Below are 27,240 nucleotides of genomic sequence, written 5' to 3' on the forward strand. Positions count from 1 at the left end.
CTGGATGGGATTTAAATTCCCTTCCAAAAACTCAAACTTTTCTAGAAATTCTATGGTTCCCATTGGGAGCACCATTCATTTTGGTCCCTCGAGGAAGAAAACCAAAAAATTGTGTAGTCCTACCTGGTCAGGTATTTGGTATACAAATATTTTGGTATTTGAAAGAAAGAATTTGGAATTCAGACAAGGAAATATTCCAAGGAATCTCCCATTATCATCAAAATTTCAACACAGAAGAGGAGGTACAGTAATCCAGTAGGGAAAATGAAGTGAGAGGGTGACAAGGCTGAGGAAATGGGGTGACAGCCCTGTGAGGGACCACAGCAAGGCTCCATGCTCAACCTCTCTGATGAGTTGGGGTTGATGTATCCAATGTTTTTCCTGCCATGGAGCACAGACCCAACCACGGGCTTATGGAATTGCCTTGGAAACTTCAACAAATTCCACACAGCCTTCATGGGAATTGTGACAAAAAAGGCCAGCTGGATATCTGACCTTCTGAGGGAATTTGGGTACTTGAGGAGCCACACAGCTCATTGCAGCCCCAGCATTTCCTGCTGCTCAAACCTCCACTTTGGGAGCACACATTAATATTTTACAGCACCTCTCAGATGGCTTTAAGGCATTTTTATTTCCAAGTAGTTTTGTTTGTTTGTTTGTTTGTTTGTTTTTGTTTTGTTTTTTTTTTATTTACAATTCATGGACTTTCTGTCTTTAGGACTTGCCTTGACCCTGCAAGATCAAGGCTGATGTTAATGAAGTTTTTCCTGTGGTGGCACTGCAGGAATTCATCCTCTGGGAAAAAAGTTACTCTGGGAGCTGCTCGATGGTGCTGCCTCCAAATTGTTCTGAACTTGGCCTTGTCAGAGCTCATCCTGGTGAATTTCCAGGCTCCTTGGAGGCGTTATTAGATTTGTTCCAGAAGTACATTTGGGGAAAAGTTAACAAATATGTGCTGGATTTGATGGATTGGTCCTTTAGGAACTTGTCTGTAAAAGGTCTTCTGATAAAAATGGTGCAGACACGCCTTGAGCATCTGTTCTGTGGATCAGTTGGAATAAAGATGCACAGACAGACTTCACTTGCAGCCCCTTTGTATGGAGAGAAAACAGGAGGGAAAGGCTCCAAACTCATTCCTGACGTTTGGATCATCACTGGCACCCTCAGGGACAAGTTGGTGCCACTCTATAATTCTTTTTTTTTTTTTTTTCACACCTACCTCTTGAAACTGAGACAGTGTTTGAAAGTGTTTGTGGCTGCTCCTGAACTGTCGGAATATTTACACCGAGGTTGATTCGGGTTCATCTTTTATTTATATGTGATTTTTTTTCCCCTCCATATAATTTATTTATGGTGCCAACAACGTTTTCCTGGAGCTCGGAGATTTAGCAACACTGTGGGTGTTGGGAGGACAAAATTGCCTCATGCAAATGGAGAGAGAGAGGAGCTGATGGATCAGAGCCAGAACAACTTAAAGCCCAGCTGCTGCTGACAGAGACTTACAGAATTACCTGGAATTTACTCCAAATGCTGTTTTTCCAGATTCTTGTCTTGTTCAGCTGCACATATCAATAGGATGCATAATTTTTTAAGGCAACACTTTAAATATTTCAACTATTTTCTGCTTTTCCACTTTGCATTTCCCATTTTTGTCTGTGTTTCAAAGATTTGGTTTGGTTTTTTTTTTCAGGGAGGGCTGTGAGGTGTCAACAAAGGTTATTGGATCAGCCCTCCTGGCAAGGGAAATTGGAGAAAAATGAAATAAAAAAGTATTATCCTGGCATGACTGACCCCATATAAGCTGAGCCGAGCTCTTTCAGTGGAGATTTTAGGGTTTGCTGCTCTGCTGTTTCTCCCAGTCAGAGCAAAGTTTATCCATGGAGAAAATTGGTTATGAGGAGAGAATAGAAAAAACGAAGAGAAAAGGCCAGGGGGAGAAAAAACCCCGAGCAGTTTCTGATTGAATTCTGGGACTGAGCTGAGACTTCAACAACGTTGAGATGAGCAATAAAAAAAGGGACTCAAGTGAACTTTGATAGCTTGCCCAGTGCTAAATCTGGCTTAAAAATTTTAATAAAAATTAAGGGGTTTAGAGAAACTGTTGTTGCTCCTTTCAGTGACTTTTTCTTCTTTGCTGTTTCACTGGAAAAGATTTATTTGCATTGCCAAAAAAAGGGGGTTTTTAACCCTGCCACATTTTCCTAAGCAAATCAAGCCTAAATCACAATTTAGGCCTTAGGTGATGTCTTATAGCCTTCCAGGATGGTGTTGCTGTGTTAATTAATTGCCTAAATACCTATTTGGAGTGCAATTAGGCATTAACACCCCAATCCTGCTTTTGTCTCATTGTCACCTTGCTAGGTTTGGCTTCATCCTGTGGCACATTCCCAGCAGCAGGAAGATAAAACTTGAGGTGCTGAAGGAGCTGAGTTGTTCCTATTTTCATTGCTGAGCAAGGAATTGGGGGTTGAAAAGTTACTCCCATTATTAACATGTCCTAATAATAAAAATATTAGTAATTAGATTGGGTAAAACCCACTAACATGAGTTTATATGAGAGCAAAGGGTTTGTGCCTTCTCTTCCTCATTAATGAATTAATTAATTTGCTTGCAAAAATGATTTCTTTGATTGTATTATTTAAAATATAATGAATTAAACTGAGTGAAAGACTGGGGAAGTTGGTGTGGGCAGAGGGCATTTCCTGAGCTGTAATTCCCAGCAGAGAATCCCAGGATGGGTCAGTTTGGAAGGGCACACAGTGGGCAGCTGGTGGCACCTCCCTGCTCCAGCAATGTCAGAGCACAGGGTTGTGTTCACACAGCTCTGGAATAGCCCCAGAGAGGGGAATTCCTCTGGAAAAGCCTTTCCAGGAGCTCCAGATCCAAACCAGCTCTCCCAGTTGTCACCTCCTGCCCCACAGTGATGGGGAAAATCCGGCTTTTTCCAACAGGATCATTGTGCCTCCCTTGGTTCTGCAGTAAGTGCCATCTCCACACATCCATGGGGTGCATTCATAGGGTCAGGCATCTCCTGAAGGACTCTCTTGGGACTGTCAGTGTGTCTGAGCCGCCCAGGGTCCCACTGTTCCCATCCCAGGCACACTGATTATCCCAGCTCACCCTGTGCCTGGCAGGACACTGCATTTCCCCAGCTGCCCTGGATTTCCCTCACCTGCTCAGTGCCATTCATTCTCTTTGATCCTACAAATCCTCCTTGAGAAAGCACCATATTAAACATCCTCTTCTTATTCCTTATGTCAGAAATGTGGCTTTTTCTTTTATTTTTTTCAATGTTTCAGTTCATTTTTTGTCAACTTAGAGCAATTTCTTTTCTCGAGCTCTGTGTTTCGTGCCTCAGGAGTGTCAGGAGCACAGAAGAATTGCAGGATTTTCATTTGTGAGGCTGTAACATTAAGGCAGAGATCAGTCAAGAGACTCTGGCTTGCAGCAGTTCATCTTTTCAAATTCTTCTTCCTTGAAAAAAAGAAAACCTGTGTGGGATAGACCCACTGGGAATACTGGAATTGGATAGTTAAAAGTAGCTTTTCACCTGGAATATTTTTGTTTCAAGGCATTGACTGATTTCAATTGGTAATTTCTGGTTTTTCATGGAATCCCAGAATGGTTTGGAATGGAAGGGATATTAAGGGTCATCCTGTGCCACCCCTGCCATGGGCAGGGACACATTCCACTGTCCCAGGCTGCTCCAAGCCCTGTCCAGCCTGGCCTTGGGCACTTCCAGGGATCCAAAAGCAGCCACAGCTTCTCTGGGAATTCTATGCCAGGGCCTGCCCACCCTCCCAGGGAACAATTCCATCCCAAAATCCAACCTGAATTCCCTCTCTTTCAGTTTGAACCCCCTTTGATGTGTTTTTGGATGCTTTTTTCTCTAAAGATGAGAAAGCTGGGATCCAGAAGTGAAAATTTCACTTTGGAAGCAGAGGGATTGACAGGGTTCCTGGTTGGAGAACAGGGATGTGATTGTTGATGTGCCCCCACCAGCCACTTTTACCCTGAAACTTCTGCTGGAGGGTGAAAACCTTCAGCAGCCCTTTCAGTGCACTAGATAAATAATTTTGGATCTTCTTGGTGTTGGTTTCCACATCTCCAGCATTCCTGAGGCCTGGGCCTGGTGGGTCACCAGCATGGAGATCCACCCCAGATTGCTGCCAAAAAGCCACACTGGATTTCTTGGCTCCCAGGTGGAATCTCTTCAGTTTCAGTGGTGGATCTGGTGGGACTGGATGATCTTCAGGGTGTTTTCCAACCTTGGTGATTCTGTGATTTTCCTCTCAAAAAGTGTCCTTTTGTCTTTACAGCTCCTTCAAGCACCTGATCGGGGGCCTGGACGATGTCTCCAACAAAGCCTATGAGGATGCAGAAGCAAAAGCAAAGTAAGTGCTCAGCATCAAGTCTCAAACTTCTGTTTGTTGAATTCCACTGGAATTCCCAAAAAACCCCTCCTTGTTCTCCATGCAATAATGCCAAACAGCTTAAAAAGGAGAGATTCCTCCTCTGGATGGAGGAATTTTCCTCCTCAGGTCTCCCTGGTTCTCCCCATGAATATGGAGATGGGTCTCCTCCAAAGCCAGGTGGTCCCAAGGTCCTGCTCAATCACAATATTTGAATCCAGAAATCCTCTTGAAATATTGAGATGAGAAACACATTGTGAGGTGAGAAACTCCAGATCTTGGAATTGCACTTGAGGGAATTGTCGTTGAGGGAATTGTTGTTGAAGGCATTTCATTTCTTTAGAGAGCTCTGACCTTTTCCAAATACCTTCCAAAGTCAAACATGTTCTGAGACAAAGGATGGGCAGTGGAATTTGTCATTTGAGGATAAAAACTAGAGCTGCCTTGATGTGAAGCAGTATATTAATCTGAAGTCCACAATAAATATTCATTCCTTTCAGAAGGGAGATGTAGAGTATTAGATTAAAATATTTTTAAACCCCCACACTTTTTATTAATTCTTGAGCTGCAATTTGATTTTAATCTGTAATCTTTGAGCTCTGATTCTATCCCAATGATTAAAGCTTTTTAAGAGGATCCTGTTCTTCTTTGGGAGATGCTCAATATCAACCAAACACAATTGAAAGGCAGAAGTTGTTGAAAAGAAAATTAAATTTGCTCTATACAAAATTTCTTTACTTTTGCTCCCTCTCAATTATTTTGCTTTTATGGGGATTTTTTTCATAGCACATTAATGAAGGGGGGAAGTGTTTTCTCAAAGTCAAACACTCTGAGTGACTGCCTAAATTGCAGATTCCAATGGGGTTGTACATAGAAACTTCTCATTAGGCCACAGGGGTTGGAATGGTGTCTGCTGAAGGTATTGGGCACCTCTGTGGAGGGAAAGTGAGAATTCCCAATTAATATTGATTAAAAATAACTCTTGGTCTGTTTCAGAAACTAAGATCCATCTCAAAAGTCTTCAGTTCATTAGCAAAAATCCTGCAAAATACCCATAGATTATTTCTCTTTTCTTGTGTTTGAGTGATGTTTGAAATATCTAATTGATTTTAAGGTATCTAAAGAGTTGCATTTTAGATTGGAATAATATTTCTCTGCCTCAGATCAAATGTAAGATTCCTTCTTATAAAGAGTTCCATTCAAAAGGTTAAATTCCCTAAATTCTTTTTGACTCAATTAAAAAGATGGGAGACTATCAACTTCCTTTATCATCCCCCCAAAAAAGGGGGTTTGGGGCATGGAATGCTTCACATAGATGATCCCAAACATCCCATGATCATTCAGTTATTATTTTATATTAATTTTTGAGTGTTTCTATTTGGGTTATATTGATTTCCATCAGAGCAGAAGGGAAGAAAACATTGGGAATAACACTGGGGAATTTTGGGTTGGGTCATAAACAATGTCATGGTCACAGAAGGTTTTTGAAGGTGCCACCACAACCCATTAGCACCAAGAAAAATGTTCCCTCCCCACATGTCTAATTTTAAGCTCTATTATTGAGTATTTATTATCCCAGAGACGTTGGGGATGCAGGTTGAGGAGATTTTGAGGGTAGTTCAGGGAATATTAGGATCTGCTGTACAATGTGGGGGAAGCTGCAGTTTGGGACCTCTTTGGAAGAAACTCTTCCTTTTGGGAGCCACTGGGTTTTCACCTTCACATTTTGGAGCTTTCATCTTCTCCAGTCCTTTCCTTCTAATGCCAAGTGTTTCATCCCAATGGAAGGGCAGGGCCCTGCTGAGGGAGGAATTGTTCCCTAAAAGGCTGAGCCAATTAATTTTCATAGCAACTTTTTTATCTTTAAAGTCAGAGGCCCATGCTGGAGCCCTGTCACTGCAGAGTGGGGGTGCCAGTGACATTATTGTCACATCTTGACATTGTGCCTCAGACAGAGCAGGAGGGATCAGTGTTGTCTGCCTGGAAAAACATCCAAAAAAATGAATGCCCTATTGAAAAATAGAGTATTTAGCAGTTAAATTCCATATTCCTGTTTGCTGGGCTCCTTGAAAACCAGCAGAAGGATGGATAGAGGCGGGAAAAATTGTAAAGTTCCTCGGGGAGAGAGCCCAGAAGAATTGTGAGCCCTTCCAGAAAGTTTTGGTGTTCCAGAAGCAAAACTCCTTGGGAGAAAAGTCTCCTTGGCAGCAAGTTTAACCTGGATTCCTTTGCAAGCAGCAGTTAATTAGCTCCAGCTAATTGTCCTTCAAGGGCCTATTTTTTTCCAAGGGAAGGTTTGTGGTAGGGAAGAACTAGGAACATGAAACGTGGGCAGGTTTGTGAGGCTTTATGCAAATCCCATGGAATGTTTTTGCTTGTCTTTTTTTAGCTCCCATCTCCTTTTCAGAGCTCACTGCCAGCTGGGAAAAGGCCTTGGGATGCCTCCTGTGGATCAAATGGATCAGGATGACCAAGGCCAGCTTGGGCAGGATTGGTGTAATAGGAGGTGGAAGAGGTTGGGCTTTGAGGTCTCTTCCAACCCAAACCATTTTAGGACTGTAAATGCTTACAGAATTAGTGGCACTGTGGGTTTTTCCCCATTTCCATGCTGGAGCACATCCCTGGAGTCACAGAGCTCAGGGCATGGCTGAGAGGATGTTAGGCAGAAGTTACAGGCTTGGAATATCTTTCCATGTATCCATCTGTCCTCCAGGCCTGGAGGAGCTGAGCTATTTATTGAGTTTATTCTCATTTTAGAGGCGTTTTCCTGTTTTTTGTTAGCTTGGGGTTGACAGTTCCCTTTAATGTCCATCCTTGGTGTTCCCTCTCTTAAATCAGCAATTGCAGACACATCATCTGTGAGACCAAGATTTTAATTGTAGGCTATGATTTTAATTATAGGACTGTGCAGACTATAATATGAATTATAATATTCTACTCCTTGAATGTATTCAAATGACTTAATGAATTAATTAACTAATGGATATTATAATTGCCTACTGAAAAGGGAAGGAGAGAGGAAAATTTGCTTCATGCTCTGAGGAAATGGGAGTCCTGAAGACTCCCAGGGTCCCAGTGCCAGGCCCAGCCACGGTGGCATTTAGGGCATGAAGGAGATGCCCAAATCATCAGGATTATCTCAGTGTAGGTTGCTTCCAGATGGAGCCACTCCAGCAGCTTCCATAAATCCAGGAGGACGCAGGAGGGTGGCTTCTGCTGCAGCTGGTGGTGCCAAGTGGGGCGAGGTTCAGTGACCCCCTTTGCTCAGGGCACACCAATCCCTCCTGCTGGGCTCATCCCAACCTGGGAACTCTGGCATTGATCCTGTGCAATTATTGGACCCTTACCAAGGCTGGAGAGGTTCCTCCCTATCTGGTGGTACAGCCACACCACTGAGGTGTCCCTTGCCACCCAGCTGGGACAGCTGCCACTGCCTGGCTGTGCCCAGCTGAGCACAGCCCCCAGATCATTGTTCCAGTGCTCCCATCACATTCCCAGCTGGCTCCCAGTGCCCATCTCCTGTGGCAGCAGGGCTTGGGATTGATCCCCAGCTGAAGCCTTGGTGTCTTGAGAAGGCTGACCTAGAACAGAGCTAAAGAATAAAGCAGGGATTTATTAAAAGAATCTCTTCCATGGATCCACCTTGGGCAGCACAAGAGCCCAGCCAGGGCTGCACCCAAGGTGAATCAAAATGGGCGCAAAATGGACACCCGGTCACAGAGCCTGTCACTTTGATCAGTTCTGCTCCATTTGCATCTTGCAGTTAATTGTCCAATTACAGCTTTAGGTTATGAAGTCCCAACCTTTTCCTTTTTCTCTCTCCAGCCCACGTTGTTTGTGCTCTTGGGCCTGAGATTTGGATCGTTTGTCCTTGGTCCTGAGCTAGAGGAGGAATTGTTTTGTCTCCCTGCTCTGTGCAGAGAGCTCACCATCCCTTAATGTGAAGCTCAGACCCACACACTAAAGCAGCACAGACTCTGAAAAATATAAAAGCTAAACCTGAGGCATCAGAATAACCAACAAATAACCTTAAAATATTTCCCAGCTTGGCTTGGCCATGCTATGTATTTGTATTTTAAGCAGTACTAAGACTTTGTTAGGGTGAGGAGATGACAACTTTGCCTCCTGCTGCCATTTTCTACCAATCCAAAACACCCATGGAAGGAGCTTGGGGAAGAGTTAAAGCAAATGGATCCACCTTGGGCAGCACAAGAGCCCAGCCAGGGCTGCCCCCAAGGTGAACCAAAATGAGCAGAAAAAGGACACCTGGTTGTGGGGTCTCTCACTTTGATCAGTTCTGCTCCATTTGCATATTGGAGTTAATTGTGCAATTACAGTTTTAGGTTATGAAGTCCCACCCTTCTCATATTTCTGTCTTCGCCATTGTTTATACTTTTTGGCCTGGAGCTTGTAACAGTTGTCCTTGGTCTCAAGTTGGAAAAGGCTTGTTTTGTCTAACTAGCCTGTGAAGAGAACTTGCTGACACTCCATATGAAGCTCGGAGTTACACACTAAAGCAGCACAGAATCTGAAAAATATCAAAACTAAGACTTAAGGCATCAGCCTGGACTCTGGTGCCTTCATGCTGTTGCTCCAAGCTCTCTGCAGGTAGAGGTTGTTCTGACTGCACTTCTCCCTTGTTTTATTTGCCATTCCAGCTGTATGGCAGCCCTGGGGGAATGTCTGGATACTCACAGCCAAAATCAGCTGCTTTTCCCAGAGCTTGAGGGGACAGGAACCTTTATTTAGTGTATGATGCCTTTCCATGTCCTTGCAGCCCTAGAGCCCTTCATCTTTCTGGAGCTGTTTTAATGAAGAGCTTCATTAACAGTTGGTCTCAGAGATCTGAGAGCTCTTTTCCAACCTGAATGATTCTATCCAAACCTTCTGTTTCAATCCCCTTTCCTAGTCCTCTTTTTCAGTCCTTGAGATGTCCTTTTTTTCACCTTACACCCCCTCTCTCACTCCATTTATTCATAAAAAAGCATCCCAGTAGTTCATTGACTTAATTTTGCTGCAGAGGGTGGTTATGAATATTTTTCCCTTTTATATACCTATGGAAATGAATCAATATAAAAGTATAAAGATAATAAATCAATATAAAAGTATAATGATATCCAAGGAAAAGAAATAAAGGGTAAGAGGAGAGAGAGTAGAGGAAAGATCCCACCATCCAGAAATGATAGTTGGTTGTTGCAATTTTGGTATCGGTGGGTCCAAGTGATGGTCACAGTCTTGATCCACTGAGGATGAGAAAACACTGAGGCTGGATTGGCCATTCAGCTCCGTAAAAAAGGAGTAGAAACCAGTTTATCTTCATGGAAACTCCTGTTTTGGTGTGATGAAAAACCTTGGGAAAGCTTTGCCTGCAGATGCTGCCCCTGCAGGGCTCTGTCCAGCCTGTTGGGTTGGACATCCAGCCAGCCCTGGGGTTGTGTGGCTAAAACAGCCCTGAGTGTTAGAGAAGAATGGTTTTATTTTGTTTATAAATACAACTGAGATAGATTTTAACCCCTGCCAGAAGGGAAATGGGCAGAGTTAGGGTTCCAAAATGGGAGCTGACAGTTAAAGAGGATGATTTAGTGAGGACCTGACTTGGTGCTGGGCTGGAAAACTTTGGCTGAAATAATCCACCAAAGCATGGAAAGTCATTTTTCCTGCAAGAGACAGTATTTGCTGGCTTTGCAGCCTCATGGAGCTGTGCTGAGGGGCTCCATCCGCCTCTGTGTCCCTCGTTCCCTGAATTAGGGACCATCTGGGAAGCAGCTTTTGCCTCGGCTATCCGTGGTGCCAGACTGGGGAGAAATCCTGTGGGATGTGCAAAAAGCTGGCAAAAAGCTCCTCAGGGCTATAAAAAGCAGAGGTTGCAGTCATTTCTTTTAAGCTGTGTAAATAATTAAAACCCTTCTCCTCTCTGGTGAGGGCTGTGTGGAAGCAACAACTGATCATTGATACCTGCTCAGTTTGTGTGACCTGCAACATTTAATATTCATAAAAACTGCGATTTTAGGTGGCATTATTTGGCCTCTAACATGGAAGAGCTTTTTCTCTTCCTGGTGGAGAGTTTTGCTTTTCCCAGCATTCAGCCTTAAATAATTTGTCATTCCATCCTGAAGCCACTGCTAGTTTGTATCCAGCTCTGTCACATTTTCCTGATTGCTGTAATAAATAGGGCTGGAATTAGAAAACATCTCAGAAATCATTTGAAAATGTGAGAGCCCAGCAAGAGAGCACGCAGGGTGATGTCCCTAAGTGAAGGTAAATGCTAAATACGACTTTGTTTATTGAGGGGGAATTGCTGTTTGTTTGCAGACTTGAATTATTCACACAGAGACCACACCAGGCAGACTTGGTGGCTGCTTCCCTCTGGAGAAAGAGCACTGGGAATGCTCTGTCACCCACCAGGGATATGTGGGTGACCTTTTGAAAGCCAGGTTGTTTTATTTAGGTAATAATCTCTGTGCTCTCCCCTTGCTCTGCTGACCTTTGGATGTGATAATGGCATGTCAGATGGTGTGGAAAAGTCAGTGCCTCTAAAATGTGCTGCTCTTCCGACAGCTGGCTGCATTTCTTTATGGAATTGGGGCTGTCCTCTTTGTTTTATGGAATTAGAGCTGTCCTGAGGAAGGAAAACTGCAGCAGAAATCAATCATCCCTAGGATAACAAATCCCAGAGGGAGCAGAAATGCAATGTGGACGCCTCTATTCCAGCTGCATGTGGTGGAAACATTTGATGTTCTGAGTCTTGGAAATATCAACCATTCCTGTGGCATGGATGGGAATCCTTCTCTCAGGAGCTGCTGGGAATATTCTGCTAATCCCAGAGCTCTGTGCTGTGCTGGTTTGGTGCTTTAACCAGAAACCTTGGCCAGTTTTGGGGGGATCGAGGCAAAGGCAGCATTAAAACATTTCCATGCACCCCTGGTGGTGTAAATTGGCTGTCCAGCACATTTTGGAGCTGTCCTGAGGGTTTATCTAAGCAGCTTTTATGGATTACACCACTGTAAGTTGGGTTATTTCTGTCCCGCTGTTATCTGCCGACTTAAATAACAGGGAGGCACTTGAACAAAATATGTAATCCAAATAAAAGTGAGTGATTCTGCTGCTACAGGGAAACAGTGATTTTGGAACTGCTGGAAACAGGTGTGAGATCATTTGTGCCTTTCCCAGAGCTGCAGATCCCTGCTAGTCCAGCTCTGCTTGGAGCAGCTCCTAGGAGCTCAGACTTCACTTTTATATCCAAGAATTTGTAAGAGGAAGGAAAGAAGGAGATGTAGAGCCAGTGAGAGATGAAGGGCAGGTATGTTGCTGGTGCTGGCAGCCATGGAAGGTCTGGCAGGAAAATATTTGGGACCCAGAGGGGGAAGCACCAGGGCTGGAGGTGGGACAGTGTTGTCTCCCTGATGTCAAATTATCTTGGCAAAGGCATTGCCAGATGAAGAAGTTTCTTCCCCATTCACCCAAAAAACTTCCCAGGCCAGGATTTGTGGGAGTTGTTCCAAGGTTTGGGAATGCTGGTTGTTTTAACTCAGGGAAAGGGGAAGGACTAGAGGGTGGAGGTTCCTGTTTCAAAATGAGTGAATATTCATTGTTCTGCCTGCTAACATCAGTGAGTGTGGTACCCAAAAACTGCCCAGCAAATTCAGCTGATCCCAGGACAGAAATTGTGTCACACTGGGAGATGAAATTCAATCACCCAACTGTGAAATGGAAGAATTTAATCCCATTTTAAGTGAAAAACACAGTGTAGCTTTAACTCCAAAGTTGCTGCAGACATCTCCATCTCACCAAAACAGCTGAGCCGCCCTTTTTAATCTTCTTTGTAGAAAACAATCACTCTTCCTGAGGGCTCAAATTGCTGTCCATACATAGGTTCCAGTGCAAATGTAGTCCCTATTCCACTCAGGATTTCTACCCTCATCTCATCCTTACCTGGGGAGCCCCTTCCAGAGCTAAAGGAGCTCCAGGAGAGCTGGAGAGGGACTGGGGACAAGGGATGGAGGGACAGGACACAGGGAATGGCTTCAAAATGACAGAGTGGAAGTTTAGATGGGATATTGGGAAGGAATTGTTCCCTGGCAGGGTGGGCAGGCCCTGGCACAGGGTGCTCAGAGCAGCTGTGGCTGCCCCTGGATCCGTGGCAGTGCCCAAGGCCAGGCTGAAGAAACCTGGGACAGTGGAAGGTGTCCCTGCTTTTGGCAAGGATGGCACTGGCTAATCCTTAACATCCCTTCCATTCCAAACCATTCTGGGATTCTAGGAAAAGATTCCAGGACAGATCTGTGCCTTTCCTGCTCCCAGCTGTGGGACCCACAGGATGTGATGCTCCTGGTTTTGGGATCACCAGGAAGGTGCCAGCCTCCCATTACAGTAATATATATACTGAGTAATGGAGGTTTATTTATGTTGTTATTATTATTATTATTATTATTATTATTATTATTATTATTATTACTACTACTACTACTATTACTATTACTATTACTATTACTATTACTATTATTATTTTTTTTCTCATGTGTTTCTTTGCATCACTTGTGATGCCAGAATGATTTAGGTTGGAAGGGACCTTAAAACCCATCCAGTTCCATGGGCTAGGACACTTTCCACTAATCCCAGGTTGCTCCAAGTGCATCCAGCCTGGCCTTGGAGCAGGTTTAGGGCATCCCAAACCCCACCCTGGGCAGTGCACTTGCTTTTCCTGGCTGTGCTCTGCTCTACTTACATTGATTTGCCCTCAGTTGCATTTGCTCCATTTTCTCAGTGTCTCACTGAACGCTCCATGAAATGATTTGAGAAGTGTTGAGCTCTAAATCTTTAAATCATCTGAAAAAAAAAAAAAGTGAAGAAAAAAGAAAGGAAAGACAGTTGTCATGATTTAGCTGATCCCACAGTTTCTGCAGAGGTATAACAAGATGAAACATCAGAAGTATAGATAAGATGACATTGTGAATATGTGTGAGAGCTCAGTGCCTGTAAACCTTGAAAAAGGAGATGAAAGCCTGATCTGGCCCATTATGTTGGACATTAATGTAAAACTACCTGGAGGTTTTTAATGGGGCTTTTGTTATTAAATTTCTGATGCGAGTTAAAAGCCCCTTGTTCGTGGCTGTATTTAAAATTCATTTTAGTGATGGCAGTGAGGTGTTCCTGGCTCCGTCTGCTCAGCAAAGCAGCACAGGGAGATGTGCTTGAGCCCTGTCTTTGCTATCTCTTGGTTTCCTGTCATTTCCTGTACAATTGTTGGGTTGCTCTGTAGAAAACATCAAATAACATCATTTATTGATCACAGAGCGAGGGATTAGAGTGATACCATGAGCATCAAAGTGTGCAATTGGAATCTGCTCAGCTGTTGATGATCTGTGTTAAACAACTGTGCCATACCTCCCCCAAGCCTTTCAGAGCTCCAGGTCCTGATCTGAGTCTGTCACAGACAGGCAGAGAAATTATCAAAGAAAAGCCTCATAAAATTAAGCTAAATTAATAGCTGGCCTGTCACTTCTAAGTAGTTTGCAAGTTCTCATGTAAAAACAGCCTGAGGAATGAGAGTTTGTTAACACAACAATCTATTCCTAGGGTGTAAAATAAGTGCATCTGTATAAACAATAAGATCTGTCTCATGAGAATCAGTAGAGAAAATATGTAAACTAATCAGGAATACAGAAGTTTGATAGATATGCAAAATACCATGCACGAGCCAATGTGGATGTATTATCAACAAATAAGATTTGACACAATGCCTTCTGATAATCCTATAAAATATGAGCCACACAATAACAATCTGGCTTTTCCTTCATGAAGATAATGCAGTCTTGGCTAACTTATTACAACATTAGTCTTGGATTAAATCTCAGAGCTGGGTGCATTTCCATCCCAAGGTGCATTCCTCACACGGGGATTCTTATTCCTTCAGCCCTTTGGAGGCTGCCCCTGTGCAGGAGTGATCTCATTCCTCTTGGAGGGCAGCATGGAATCCCTGTGGCTCAGAACTCTTTGAGGAGCCCCAAATGGGAGCAGGGTTGGCAGCAGCCCAGGCCAGGGCTGGGACTCTAGGAATACACAGGGAAATTGCCAGGGAGTCCCTGCAGACGCTGGCTTGGCACAAAACTAAAAATCTCCACTTTGAAATATCAGCTGTGCCCTTAAATTCCCCCACTTCCAGCTTCCCACTTCCAAAGCTGCAGTTCGGCTTTGAAAGCTGTTTTACCAACCCCACTGCTCCAAATCTTCCTTTTAATAAGGATGCAGGAGCTGAGTTGTCATATTTTGCATCTGGGTCAGATTCAGACTTGAAAATATTTAAGAGTTGAGCAAGTGCTTAGTGAGGACATGACCTCCTGCTTGGGAAAACAGCAGATCCAGGAGAAAATGCTGCTCCAAGGCTTTTGCTCCCTGCTGCTCACACGTGCCCTTGCTAAGTATTGAAGCTGACATTTAGAGGAAAAAGGATTTGCTCTCATGTTTTATGGTCGCAAAGGGTAAAGTCCTGCAGTAGTGAGCCTTGCACCGGTCACAGATCACACTCAGAACTTCCCAAAGTCCCCTGAGAATTAAATATATTAATATTAAACATGAATATTAATTAATAAAATTAAATATATTCAATTTAGCTGGTTTTAGCTGGTTTTTCTTGCAACCAGCTAAAACTGGTCATTTGAACTTCCTTTCACTGAGTTTGAGAAATGCAGCAGCAAAATGAAGAATATTTCCTCCTGTTTCTATTTGTGTTTCAACCTCTCCATTGTTTCCCAGGCGGGCAGGTTTTTATCAGTGCCTTGTTATCCAACTCCTTGGAAATGGAGAAACCACTCAGACTTCTCAGGAGAGCCAGGAGAGGGTAAAGGCTGGGAACAAGTAGTGCTGTACCTTCCCTTTGCTGGTGGGTTGCTGATGGTTTGAGGTGGGAGTCTCTCCACTCAAGTGTCCTTTTATGTGAATCTCTTTGCATGGCTTCAAGCATTTTGCAAATTGTTATAAACACAGCTGGGGGAAGGAAATTCAAATATTTGTTTGACCTGCAGCATCTCCTGTGCTGTTATACAGAGGAGGTGAGAATAAGAGAGCTGAGCTTGGGGGGTGCCAGGGGCTGCATTGCTCAGAAACTCAACAGGAGCTGCTCCAGTGAATTCTCCTTTTGAGTCAGTGAGGGTTGGATGGCACAGACTGGCTTGGAAATGAAAATAATTGCAAACAACTCAGCTGTTTGAAAGTTTTCCTAATTTTCCCCAAGTTTCAGTGAATGGCATTGCTTAGAAAAAGAAAATTTCTAGCAGAGGGCATCACTCCTTCTGCTGCAGGGGCTCAGGAGAGGCTGATCTGTGCCACCCCTTTGGAGAAGGCACAACAGGGATGCCAAAGGATTTGTAAATGGCATTGAAAGTGTCTCTAGAAAAAAAAGGACTCAATTAAATTTTATTATGACCTTCTAAAAACTCTCCAGGGTTTGGAATAGATTATAGTCCCAGCAATATTTCTCTCCCATTTCCAGTGTTCTTGTTGGGAAGAATTCTACTGTCATGTTGGACTCAAATTGACAATTTCAAAGTGATAATTTTCAATCAACTTGACAATCTTCCTGAAGTCCTTCAATTAAAAAAAAAACAAAAACAAAAAACCTTTCACTGTTAAAAAATGAAATTATCCAGGACAACTTTCAAGATACATCCAAAAGCATCCAGCCTGCTCTTTCCTCAGAAACCCATTTTTACAGTTCTTCGAGCACAGAACTTCAGTCCTTGTGCCAATGCTCATTTACAATTATGAACTCCACCTGAGAAGGTCTAAATTAGTGGGGTTTTGTCCCATTTTGACATTGCAAAGCTTCAGTGTTGAGACATGAGAATCCAGAGTGATTTGAGGGAGTCAGGATCAGACCTGTGAATGAGGAGCTGGGGTTTTGCTGCCTCCAAAACTGAATAACGCAGAAAGTAGCTCAGTTTCCAGAAGTGGGATCAACCTCTTCAATTTGGGATGACTGGGGGAGTCAGGATCAGACCTATAAACGAGGAGCTCAGGTTTTGCTGCTTCCAAAATTGAATAATCCAGAAAACAGCCCAACTTCAGCAAGTGGGATGAATCTCTTCAAACTGGGATGATTGGGGGAGTCAGGATCAGACCTATAAACAAGGAGCTCAGGTTTTGCTGCCTCCAAAACTGAATAATGCAGAAAACAGCCCAACTTCAGAAAATGGGATTAACCTCTTCAAACTGGGGTGACTGGGGGAATCAGGATCAGACCTGTGAATGAGGAGCTCAGGTTTTGCTGCCTTCAAAACTGAATAATCCAGAAAACAGCTCAGTTTCCAGCAGTGGGATCAAACTCTTCAAACTGGGGTGATTGGGGGAGTCAGGATCAGACCTGTCAATGAGAAGTTGGGGGTTTGCTGCCTCCAAAATGAATAATCCAGAAAACAGGTCAGTTTCCAAAAGTGGGATAAGCCTCTTCAAACTGGGGTGATTTGGGCAGTCAGGATCAGGCCTATAAACGAGGAGCTCAGGTTTTGCTGCCTCCAAAACTGAATAATGCAGAAAGCAGCTCGTTTTCCAGAAGTGGGACCCTTCCCAGTGAGTCTGGGCATTATCATTTGTGTGCCATCTCTTTATTTGATAAGGTGCAGCCTTATCTGGCTCTGCCCTTAGAAAAGCCCAGTGACCATTAGTGATATTTATTTGTCTAATAAAACACAACATTGCCAGCTTGGACCTGTTCATTTGTATTTTACACTCCTGCTCTTTACTCTCAGTTTCTATGGGAACCTGGGCTGTTATAGCAGTGGGGAATAAAGAGATGAGGAGAAGTCTTGGAAGACACAACTCTGTTTCTCCTCTGAATTGGCAGACACAAACACTCAGCTTAGATCCAAATAAACTGGGAAAGGAGCAATCAAGGCAGGAGAGTTGATAATCATCAAGTCCCTCCTTGCTGAAACATTTTCTGCTTGGAAAATCCAGGTGTGATGCTGAAAAGCTGGGATTGAGGAGGAGATAACAGGTTGTGGTGCTTGACTTTATGGCTGTTTTATGCAGAGTGCTCCAGTGCAACTGAAAATTTTATCAAAGCCCTCTCTTTTTGGTGCAATTAATTACAGCTGATGAGGTGGAAATGGGGTTCATGTAAAATTTTGTATATGAGAAGCACACTGCAGGTCCCCCATTCCAGGGGATCCTTCAGGATCTGCTGCTTCTCTCAGTGGTTAATGCAGATGGGCTGAAATAATGAGCAGGAAATAATTAGGAAAATCCCCTTAAGGACATTGCTTGCAGCACCATGATGGGAATTCTGGACAAGATGCTGGGCTCAATGATCTGACAAGTCTTTTCCAACATAAACTATTCTGTGTTTCCACTTGAGCCTGACGGGGAAGGATGTGGGTGCAATGCTCTGAATGCAGAGTGTCAACAAGGTGAAGATGAATTTTACATCTTCCAAGAGGTCTGTGTTTAAAATCCATCAGATTTGGTGAAGATATAAACAACAAAAAGGCTTTTGAAACAGTTGGCCCAGAGCAGCTGTGGCTGCCCCTGGATCCCTGGAAGTGCCCAAGGCCAGGCTGGAGCAGCCTGGGGTAGTGGAAGGTGTCCCTGCCCATGGCAGGGGTGGCACTGGAGGGGCTTTAAAGTGTCTTCCAACCCATTCCATGATTCTAAGATTTCAGCAGAGTCACTTGCTCAATAGCAGCAGAGCCTCTGATGTTGGAGGCTCCTGTTTTCCACAGCCCTTGGGCTGCAATTGGCTCATCCTCCCATCCCTGAATCCAGGGGAGGGGTTTGGAGCCCTGGCAGCTTTGGAAATACCACAGCTGAAGCCTCAAAATCCACTCTGCTTAAAAATAAACAGAGAACCACATGTTTTGTGCCTTAATAAGCTAAAACATTGGCACCTACTTAAAAAGGCAGTTTTGATTTAGTCCTGAGGGATGCAGACACTCCTAATCCCCATGTATAGCTTACAAAGGAGCTCTGCCCCCCCTGCCTTGCCTGGTGTTAATCAGGCTGAGGTGCCTGACAGGAAAATCTCACAGAATTAAGTTTGTTTGGCACAGAGCTGAGTTCAGGCCTCTCCTGATTCGTTTTCAGTCAAAGGGAAGCTCATCTGAAAGCTCCACTGCTAATTCCAGGAAAGGAAGGAGGCATTAAGGCTCTCCTGGGAGTTTCAAGTGACAGCAGAGCCATTAGAGGGGAAGTGCAGGAAGATGATCTTTATCAGAAACCACATATTTGGCTGTAGAGCTCAACCCCAGCAATCACTGTTTACCCCTTGGTTAAGAATTGTTTTATTACATTTAAAAAGAAATGTTTCTGGGTCTCTCATCCTCTCAGCGAGCAGGTAGAGTTTCGGTGCTCACTAAAGATGCTGACAGAGTAAAACCTACTTGTAAAGGAAAAGATGATCCCCTTTGAAAATAGAAATGGGCTTTTGGAAAGGTTTTGTTTAGACTGGAGAAGTCTAAACGAAGGTTTTGTTTAAACTGGAGAAGTCACTGCAGAAGTGAAGGCCTTTATAAAAAGTCTCAATTTTTCTTTGGAATATCTTCAGGCACTGGAAAGCCACAATTAGAGCTTCTCTCCAGGCTGAGTAATCCAAACTGTCCCAGCCTTTCCTCCCAGCAGAGCTGCTCCATCCCTCTGCTCATCCTGGTGCCTGCTCTGGACTTGCTCCAACAGCTCAAATCCTTGCTGTGATCTGGGTTTTGCCTAGAATGCTCACATAAAGGGATCATCCCCTTGGGAGGGCTGAGATTCCTGCTGGGAAAGCACAAGGAGGGTGGGTTTGGTGTGCAACATTCTCTTCCTTCTTGTAACGCCTTTCCAGGAGCTCCTGTGAACCCACCAGAATATTCCAGGGAATATCACCACATGTTTGCTCTGCTTCTTCACATGCTTCCTGTTCTCCTGAGGAGAAAAATGAGGCTTTCACCTGATCCCAGGCATCCCAGAGGTGATCTGCCCCAGGGCACGTCTCCAGTGTATCTCCATTTTCCACATCAGGAAATAGATCTGAAGAGAGGAAATTAATTAACCAAAATTCCTAAAAAAACAGGCCTGACACCATCCTGCTCTCTCCTATCTTTTGGGAACAACTGGCAGAGAAGGAGCCCAAGTGGGAACAGCTTCACCTGCAGAATTATTTCCCCTGTAAGGAGCTAACACTGTGTCTTTATAGCATAGAATTAGGCTGGAAAATTCAGGTATTTAATGTGGAGAAGAGTTCCTAGAGCAGGGCATGTTCAGCATGATCCCAGATATTAAACAGTCAGATAGTCCAAAAACCCCTGAATTTTAGTGAAATGATGTCTCCCTTTACTAAATACGTCTTGAAAATGGTGAATTGTGGGCAATTTTCAGGCTGGAGAGTCCCAGCTTGCTCAGCCATGACTCCTGTGGTGCTGTAGTTTGTATAAAGCTAAATTTTGTTTTCCTGCTGCTTTCCTGGTGATCCCTGACATTCCATCCTTCTTCTAGCCCATCAGCATGGAGCTGATGCTTTCCTGTGGTTATTTTGAGAGGAATTGTCATCCCAGCGCCTGTTATTGGCATCTGAAGTTTGGGTTATTTTTTTTCTATCTCTGTTTGATTTCATCTTTATTGAAAAAGCACTGAGGTGCTTCTGCCAGGCTCTTCCTAAGGTCCTTCTGCAGCTCATTTTGGTTCACTCTGTTTCTTTTCTGCTGCTCTGAGTAGCTGAATGTTCACAGAAAGCTTTTAGGAGCCTTCATTCATCTGAATTTTGACTCCATCAAGCAGCAGCAGCCCCAGCCTCAGGGTTACAGGTGGTGGCCTCCTGCTCACCAGAGCAGTTCTTTCTCCATGAAAAAACCTCTCCTTTTGTCTCCTGGCAGCTTTGTGTCTTCAATGGCCTTTGCTGGGGAACATTCTGAGAGAACTTTTGGAAACCACACAAAATCTGTTGAGCAGACCAACCTTAAGTGTGACCCTTTCAGGAACCACTATAAGTCCCATTGTGGGAGACAGTAAATCAATTTTATTCTACTCTTGGTGAGAGTTTTCACTAGAAAAGATACAGGAATACAAGCCAGAGGTCCCCAGGTCAGCTCTGCAAGATTGTCACAAAATCCCAGGGATAACTGAGGCTGGAGAATCCCTGCCAGCCCCTGGAGTCCCAGCTGTGCCCAGTGCCCACCTTGTCCCCAGCCCGGAGCACTGAGTGCCACCTCCAGCCCTTCCTGGGACACCTGCAGGGCTGGGCACTGCAAAGCTCCCTGGGCAGCCCCTGCCAAGGCCTGGAATTGAATTCCAAAATGGAATGATAGAACTGGGATTGTGGGTATGGAGTTTGAATAGAAGTGTATGATACCACATGGTGGAAAATTTAGAGTTTAAGGTTTTAGAATATAGTAATATATATGAACAAGATGGAGGTTTTAGGGCAGAGGCTGGTTGGTCCTTCTTCTTCACCTTCTTCTCCATGGGTTTGGGTGGTTTTGTGCAACTGGATAAGAAAGTCCACATTGCAGGCCATGGGTGGTTGGTTATTGGGTTAAAAGTAAAAATAATTCAGGTGTCATTTCTTAATTGGACAGTTTATCCTTAAAAGGTCTTGTAGAGAGAGAGATGGAGCTCCATTTTTAGTTCGTTAGAGTGAAGTGCTGTAGAACTCAGGGTTTGTGAGGCTGTAATAGAGATAATTCACCCTTTCCATGCAGAAATTGCTGCTGCTGTCCCAGCTGAGCCTCCCCTGGCCCAGCCTGAGGCCCTTTCCCCTTGTCCTGTCCCTGTTCCCTGGCAGCACAGCCCGACCCCCCCTGGCTGTCCCCTCCTGGCAGGGAGTTGTGCAGAGCCACAAGGGCCCCCTGAGCCTCCTTTGCTCCAGGCTGAGCCCCTTGCCAGCTCCCTCAGCCCCTCCTGGGGCTCCATTCCCTGCCCTGGACACGCTCCAGCCCCTGCAGGGCTTTCTGGCCAGGAGGGCCCAGAACTGGACACAGCCCTGGGGTCCCTCAGCAGGGCCAGCACAGGGGACAGTGGCAGCCCTGGGCTGGCACAGCCAGGGCCCATTGGCCTCGTGCCCCCTGGGCACCCCTGGGCTCCTGCCCAGCCCTGGCACAGCCCCAGGGCCTTTCCCCAGGGGCCTTTCCAGCCCCTGTGCCCAGCCTGGAGCTGCAGGGCCTGGGCTGAGCCAGGGCAGGACCCAGCACTTGGCCTTGTTGAGCCTCAGCCCATGGATCCAGCCTGTCCTGATCCCTCTGCAGATCCCTCCAGCATGGCCACACTTCAGCCAGGAATATTTTATATAATTTCCTTGTTTCCTGAGGAAGCAGTGAGGGTGTAAATCAATGCAGGTGTATGGAATTCCAGTGTATCTGTGCTACTTACAGAGAAATTATGTCAGGAAATTAGGGGAGGGCACTGGGAGGGGAGGCACGGCTGTGGGGACAAAACTGTGATGAAAATAATTAGGATGTTTGGGAAAAAAAATCCTGCTAATTATCCTCCTCCATAAAAGCAGCACAGAAACCAAATGAAGGTGTGGAGGAGCACACAAATGTCCCCAAAGGCTGGACCTTCCTAGGGCTGTTTAAAGGCTGGAGGATCATCCTTGGAAACGTGGGATATTCCTGCCCTCCAGTGGAAGTATGGGAAAGTGCTGGAGAAGGGATGGGAACCTTCAAAGGGATGCTGAGAACCCTCAGGAAGCTCCTTACTTTTGATCCTCTGTCCTCTGAGCTGCCCTTGGTGTGGTGAACCAGAGCCCTTGGTCCCCTCTGTGTCCCCACCCCAGAGCTGCTGCTGTGCCTGTATCCCATTGAATTTCCAGAGCTGGGGTGAGATTCCAGTGTTGGGAACGTGGCTTGGAGGGGTTTTGGGGGAAAACTCTCACCTGTGCAAATTCAGCTCCTGGGCTTGCACAAGCCCTTTTCCAAACCCAGCTGAGTGTGTGGGAGGTGTTTTAGGAAATGTGCTCCGTCAGAAAAGCAGGAATGATATTGAACTGTTGGGATGTGCAGGATTTGGTGGCTGGATTCCCTAAATGAGCCAGCTTGAATCCCTTTCCCAGCCAAAGAGTTACCTGAGGTAAAAAAAACCCCAAAAAACTGAGAGTTCAGGTGGTTTGTTTGGTTTTGTTTTCCTAATCCCTTCCTGATTAGCACAGGATAATTAATAATCCAATGTTGTCAGAGCACTTTGGAGTTTCTCCTGTGGTGGATTTCAGCACAGCAGCAGCAGAGCAGTGAGAAATCTGTTTCTGCCTGGCTGCCATGTGTTAAAGAAATAAATAAATGCCTGATAAGAACTTCCTTTTATCTGGTCAAGACAAGCTGTAAGACTGAGCAGCTCCTGTCTCTCCATGTCAGACACAAACAGCTTCCAGGGCAGGCTGAGAGACACAGCTCTGGGTTTTGGTGCTCTCAGACACTACATGGAGGACTCTTGAGTTTCCCAGTTTATCCCAGTTCTGTGCAGATCTGCTGGAAGTGCCTCAGTGCATCCAGCTGGGTCCTGTCTCTGCCCATGCCCTCCAGCAGCTGTCCAGAAGGGGGAGAAGAGCAAAGAGGTGATTATTGATTTATTGGCCTCCTCGGCTCTGCAGTGATTTGGGACTGGGGCACTTCCTGCTGTCGATAGATTTGAGCATTCCTTGGTGGGTTTCTCTTCCCTGGATCTGCACAGCTGCTCTCCATGGCACAGCCTGACCTTTTCAACTTTGACCATCTCCTGCCAGTTGTCTTTTCCCCCAGTGCAGAATCCACTCCAGATCTGTGCTCCTCACCATCACTTTCCACTACATTTTCCAAATTTACTCCTTAGCTTTTGAGCTGAAGGCAGTAAAAGTGGATGAATGACCATCACCACCTCCTTGTGCAGGATTTTTTTTTCCCCCTCACTTCATTCCACTTCATTTCAAGTGTAGGTATTACCTTGTCTCTCAGTTTTTATTTCCTTGTTCAGTTTTTCACCTCGGCCTTTTGGTGATTTCATATCTTTGACAATGCTGTCACTTCTCTTCTTCTCCTTTTTTTTTCCATTTCATCCCTAAAGATGTTCAACAGGAAGCATCTGAGCACTGCTGGCTTCCCTCCATTAGGAAAATGAGCCATGCATTTCCCATTTTGAACTTTTTTTTTGTTTTAATCAATGCACAGACCTTTCTTCTTATATCCTTTCTGTAAGAGCCTTTCAAACCTCGTCAGATGCTGTTAGGAAATCCAAGCCAACTGTATCCAGCAGATCTCTCCTTCCCACGTGCCTGGGGACTCCTTCAAAGAGCTCCAGTAGGCTTGGGAAGCTCCTTGGCACTTCCCCAAAGAACTCTGATTTATCCATGTGTCAAGTGCTTCTGTTGGGACAGATGTTGGGTTGAGGGGACCAGAGGGCTCTGCATCCCATCAAAAAGCCACTTCCATCCTGGAGGTCACACAGAAGTGCTGGGGGAGGCCCATCTGGTCCTTGGTGGGCTTGGGTCCCCTCCTAACACTTCAGTGGGGTTCCCCTGGAGCTTCCCTGAGAAGGAAGATGTGCTGGGAGGTTCTCCACAAGAGCTTCCACGTTGAGCCCAGGGGTAAAAAGTGCACTGAGCTTCTCCCACGTGGCTTTGTTCTCCTTGGTGGGCTCTTTCCACAGGGTCTCTGTAGGGTCTCTACAGCCCATGGTCAGGCTCGTGCTGCTGCTGTGGTCAGGAAGGGTTTATTATTTGGTTTGAAGCCTTTTGAAGTTGTTATGTGCCTTTTTTTTTTTTTCTGTCTGATGGCGCTTTTCCTTTCAACTGGACATGGTTTGGCTCTTTTTTCTTTCCTCTTTCTTGATTTGTTTGAAATGACTTCATATTTGAAGGGTGCTCTTGCTTTTAATATCCTGGCTCTTGCTGCCACTCAGGCCCTCCAAATTCCTGCTGGCCTCTCCTAGAACCATGCTAGGTGTGTTAGCTGTGTCCAAATCCCCACATGCCACTGCTGAGATTTCATTCTCCTCATCAGCTCCTTCAGCTGCTCTTTAAATTCCCTTTTGTGATTTTTTTCAAGTGGTGCTTTTATTTGAAACCTCTCTCCAACAGTGTTAGATCCTGATTTTTCTCTTACAAGGAGGTTCTCCCAAGGGTAAGACTTTGAATTGGGCCTGGCTTATCTTTTCTTATCTATCATGTGCTTGTGGCTGCCCAATCCCTAGAATTTTCCAAGGCCAGGTTGGACAGGGCCTGGAGCAAGTGGAAGTTGTCCCTGCCCATCACATGATGATTTTAAGGTCCCTTACAACCCAAATCAGACCACAGCCACCCTTGTCCATCCTTTGGGTGCCCAGAAATCTCATCCTTCCTTGTTTACACTGGAATTTCAAGTTAGTTGATTTTATAATTTGTTTTGTTAAGCTGATTTAGCACAATAAATTACTCTTTTTTTAGGACAGGCTGTTTGGTGTAGCCTTTCTGTCTCCAGCATCTTCTGGGGGTGTAATTCTATCATCCCAGAGATGGTCCTGCCATTCCCCTGTGCCAAAATAACCTTCCTGACAGCTGAGACCTTCTAATTCTCCTCTTCTTCACCATTAGACCTTTCCTGGATGTCTGTGCATGCACAGGTGCTTTGGTTTTCCTGCTTCTCCACATTTTCTCCAAATGAACCCTTCATTCTTCTGCCTTTTCCTGCCTTTTGCCAGGTAAAGGTTGTTTGTGTGGAGATATTGAACTCTTCCTGCCTCTGCAGAGTTCATCCCACGTGGAACCAAAAGGACCTGCGTGGCCCAAGATATTGATTTTGCTTTCCAAAGCAATGCTCACACAAAAAAGCAAAATCTCAGCAGGTAACTCCAATTAGAAGGGGATTTGGTGCAGGGAGATCCCAGGGTGGGGTTGGTTCAATGAGCTCTTCCCATATTTTCATCTGTCTGCAAGGGAAGCACTAAACCCCTCTTTGTGAGGGAAAGTCTGCTTCCTGCCTGCTCCCACTTTTCCAGGAGGATTTTCTGTGATATTCCCATCCTTCCTGCCTTCCTCTTCCATGTCACCTCTTTTTTCCCAAGTAAATTAGGATGTAAAATGGAACAGCTTCCACCAGCAGTGGCAGCACGGCTGGAGCATTGGCCAGAGGGATAAAGATGGAGGGACAGGACACAGGGAATGCATTCCCAGTGCCAAAGGGCAGGGCTGGATGGGATATTGGGAATTAGGAATTGTTCCCTGGCAGGCTGGGCAGGCCCTCGCATAGGTGCCCAGAGAAGCCCCTGGGTCCCTGGACGTGTCCAAGATGAGGTTGGAGCAGCCTAGGACAGTGGAAGATGTCCCTGTCCATGGCAGGGGTGGAACTGGATGGGCTTCAAGGTCCCTTCCATTCCAAACCATTCTGTGATCCCATTCTGCCCCTCAGCAGCCCTTGGAGAAGGAGCACTAGTTCTCTCAAGGTAGAGCTCTGCCTCTTAGCAGCTGCCAAGCTGGAATCCCTCTTGCAAGGGATTTACTCCCACAGGGAGAAAAGTTCCCATTGGGAAAAGAGAACCGAGGGCAAAACACTGACAGAGCTGCCTGAAACCCCTGGGACTTGAACAAATGCACAGTAAGTGGTGAACACAGCGAGTTGGACAAATAAGTGTGTCTGACATCATCAATTTATTGATCTGTTCCCCACATTCCTTAAAACATTTAAGAAGAGAAAGCTGCGACCAAGTTGCCATGGTGACCTTTCCCATGCAGGTCCTACCTGGAGGCAAAATGGCCCCTTGGAGTTGATGTGCTCAGCTGAGCCATTTTTGGGGGTCCTGGGATGTAATTAGCACTTTGCAATTAGCTGGGGAGATTTTGTAGAGCACAACTGTGATTTGAGCAATTTCAAGGTGTAATTAGGCCAAACTTTCCTTGAGATCATGTCTGGCTTTCCAAGGGTGGAACTGAGGCTCTTTCCCAATGAATCCCAAAATTTTCCCTAAAATACCTTTGGTGTTGTTCAATGGTACCTTAGAATCCAGTTTGGGATTTATTGGCCTTGCAGAGTTCATTTGGAATTTTAATGCAAAATTCTTGTTTTCCTAAGTTGTTTTCCATTTTCCCCTTGGTGTTTTCTAAAAGAAAAAAAAATCCCCAAGGGATCTGTAGGTATTGCCTCTGAATTCAGTCAGAAAAGTATAAGGAAACACCCTTGATTACTTATTTTCCAAAGAGATTTTATTGTCTATAGATCCAAACTGTTGAATCTGAAACTAATGAGGACAAAAGAGGGAATTCAGGGAATTGTCTCCTTTTTCATCAAAATACTCATTTTTTTCCCCCTTCTAAAATATTCAAGGGCATTAAAGATCACTGTGGGAAGTTTGTTTTCCACAGCCTTTGTGTTATTCCTTTAGGAGTTGGGTGGGCGTTCTCACAGAAATCTGAATCTGCTGAATCTGGGGGTTTAAACCCCAATTTGCCCCAGGATTCCATGATTTGAATATGAATTTATTTGGCTGTTGATAAATAACATTTTATTGCTTTTCCATTTTATACCAAATATTCCCAAATTCCGAAATTCCATTTTATACCAAAAATTCCCAAATTATTCCCCATAAATTAAAAAAAATTCCCCCCAAATCCTCCCAAAATTCTGCAAAAGTTCCCCAAAAAATCCCCCAAAATTCCCTCCAAAATCCAAAAAAATTTTTTAAAAATTCAAGAAAATTCCCCAAAAATTTATTAAAAGTTCTGAAAAAAATCCCCAAAAATTTCCCAAAAAATTATTAAAAATTCTTTTAAAATCCCAAAAAAATCTCAAAATTTCCCACAAAACTCCCCTGGATTTGGCTCCTGGTGGCGCTGCCATTGACCAAGGGACAGCAAAGAGGGACAGGTGAGTCCCCAAAAAATGTCCCAAAATGCCCCAAAGATGCCCAGAAATGCCCCAAATATTTC

The 27,240-nt window shown here is 44.7% G+C and overlaps 1 protein-coding gene across 2 annotated transcripts in view; it reads left to right on the forward strand.

The window, feature by feature from the left end:
• The window catches only part of PRKG1 (protein kinase cGMP-dependent 1), a 353,715-nt gene that overhangs the window by 289,141 nt on the left and 37,334 nt on the right, over window positions 1–27,240 (forward strand). For both annotated transcript variants that reach the window (XM_054288351.1, XM_054288352.1), the window contains exon 9: window positions 4,320–4,394. In XM_054288351.1, coding sequence (XP_054144326.1) covers window positions 4,320–4,394 — 75 coding nt within the window. The remainder of the gene's footprint in view (window positions 1–4,319; window positions 4,395–27,240) is intronic.

The sequence above is a fragment of the Melozone crissalis genome, unplaced genomic scaffold (assembly GCF_028551555.1).
Source record: "Melozone crissalis strain CALT ecotype California unplaced genomic scaffold, PUWL_Pcris_2 ptg000062l_1, whole genome shotgun sequence".
NCBI classification, from domain to species: domain Eukaryota; kingdom Metazoa; phylum Chordata; class Aves; order Passeriformes; family Passerellidae; genus Melozone; species Melozone crissalis.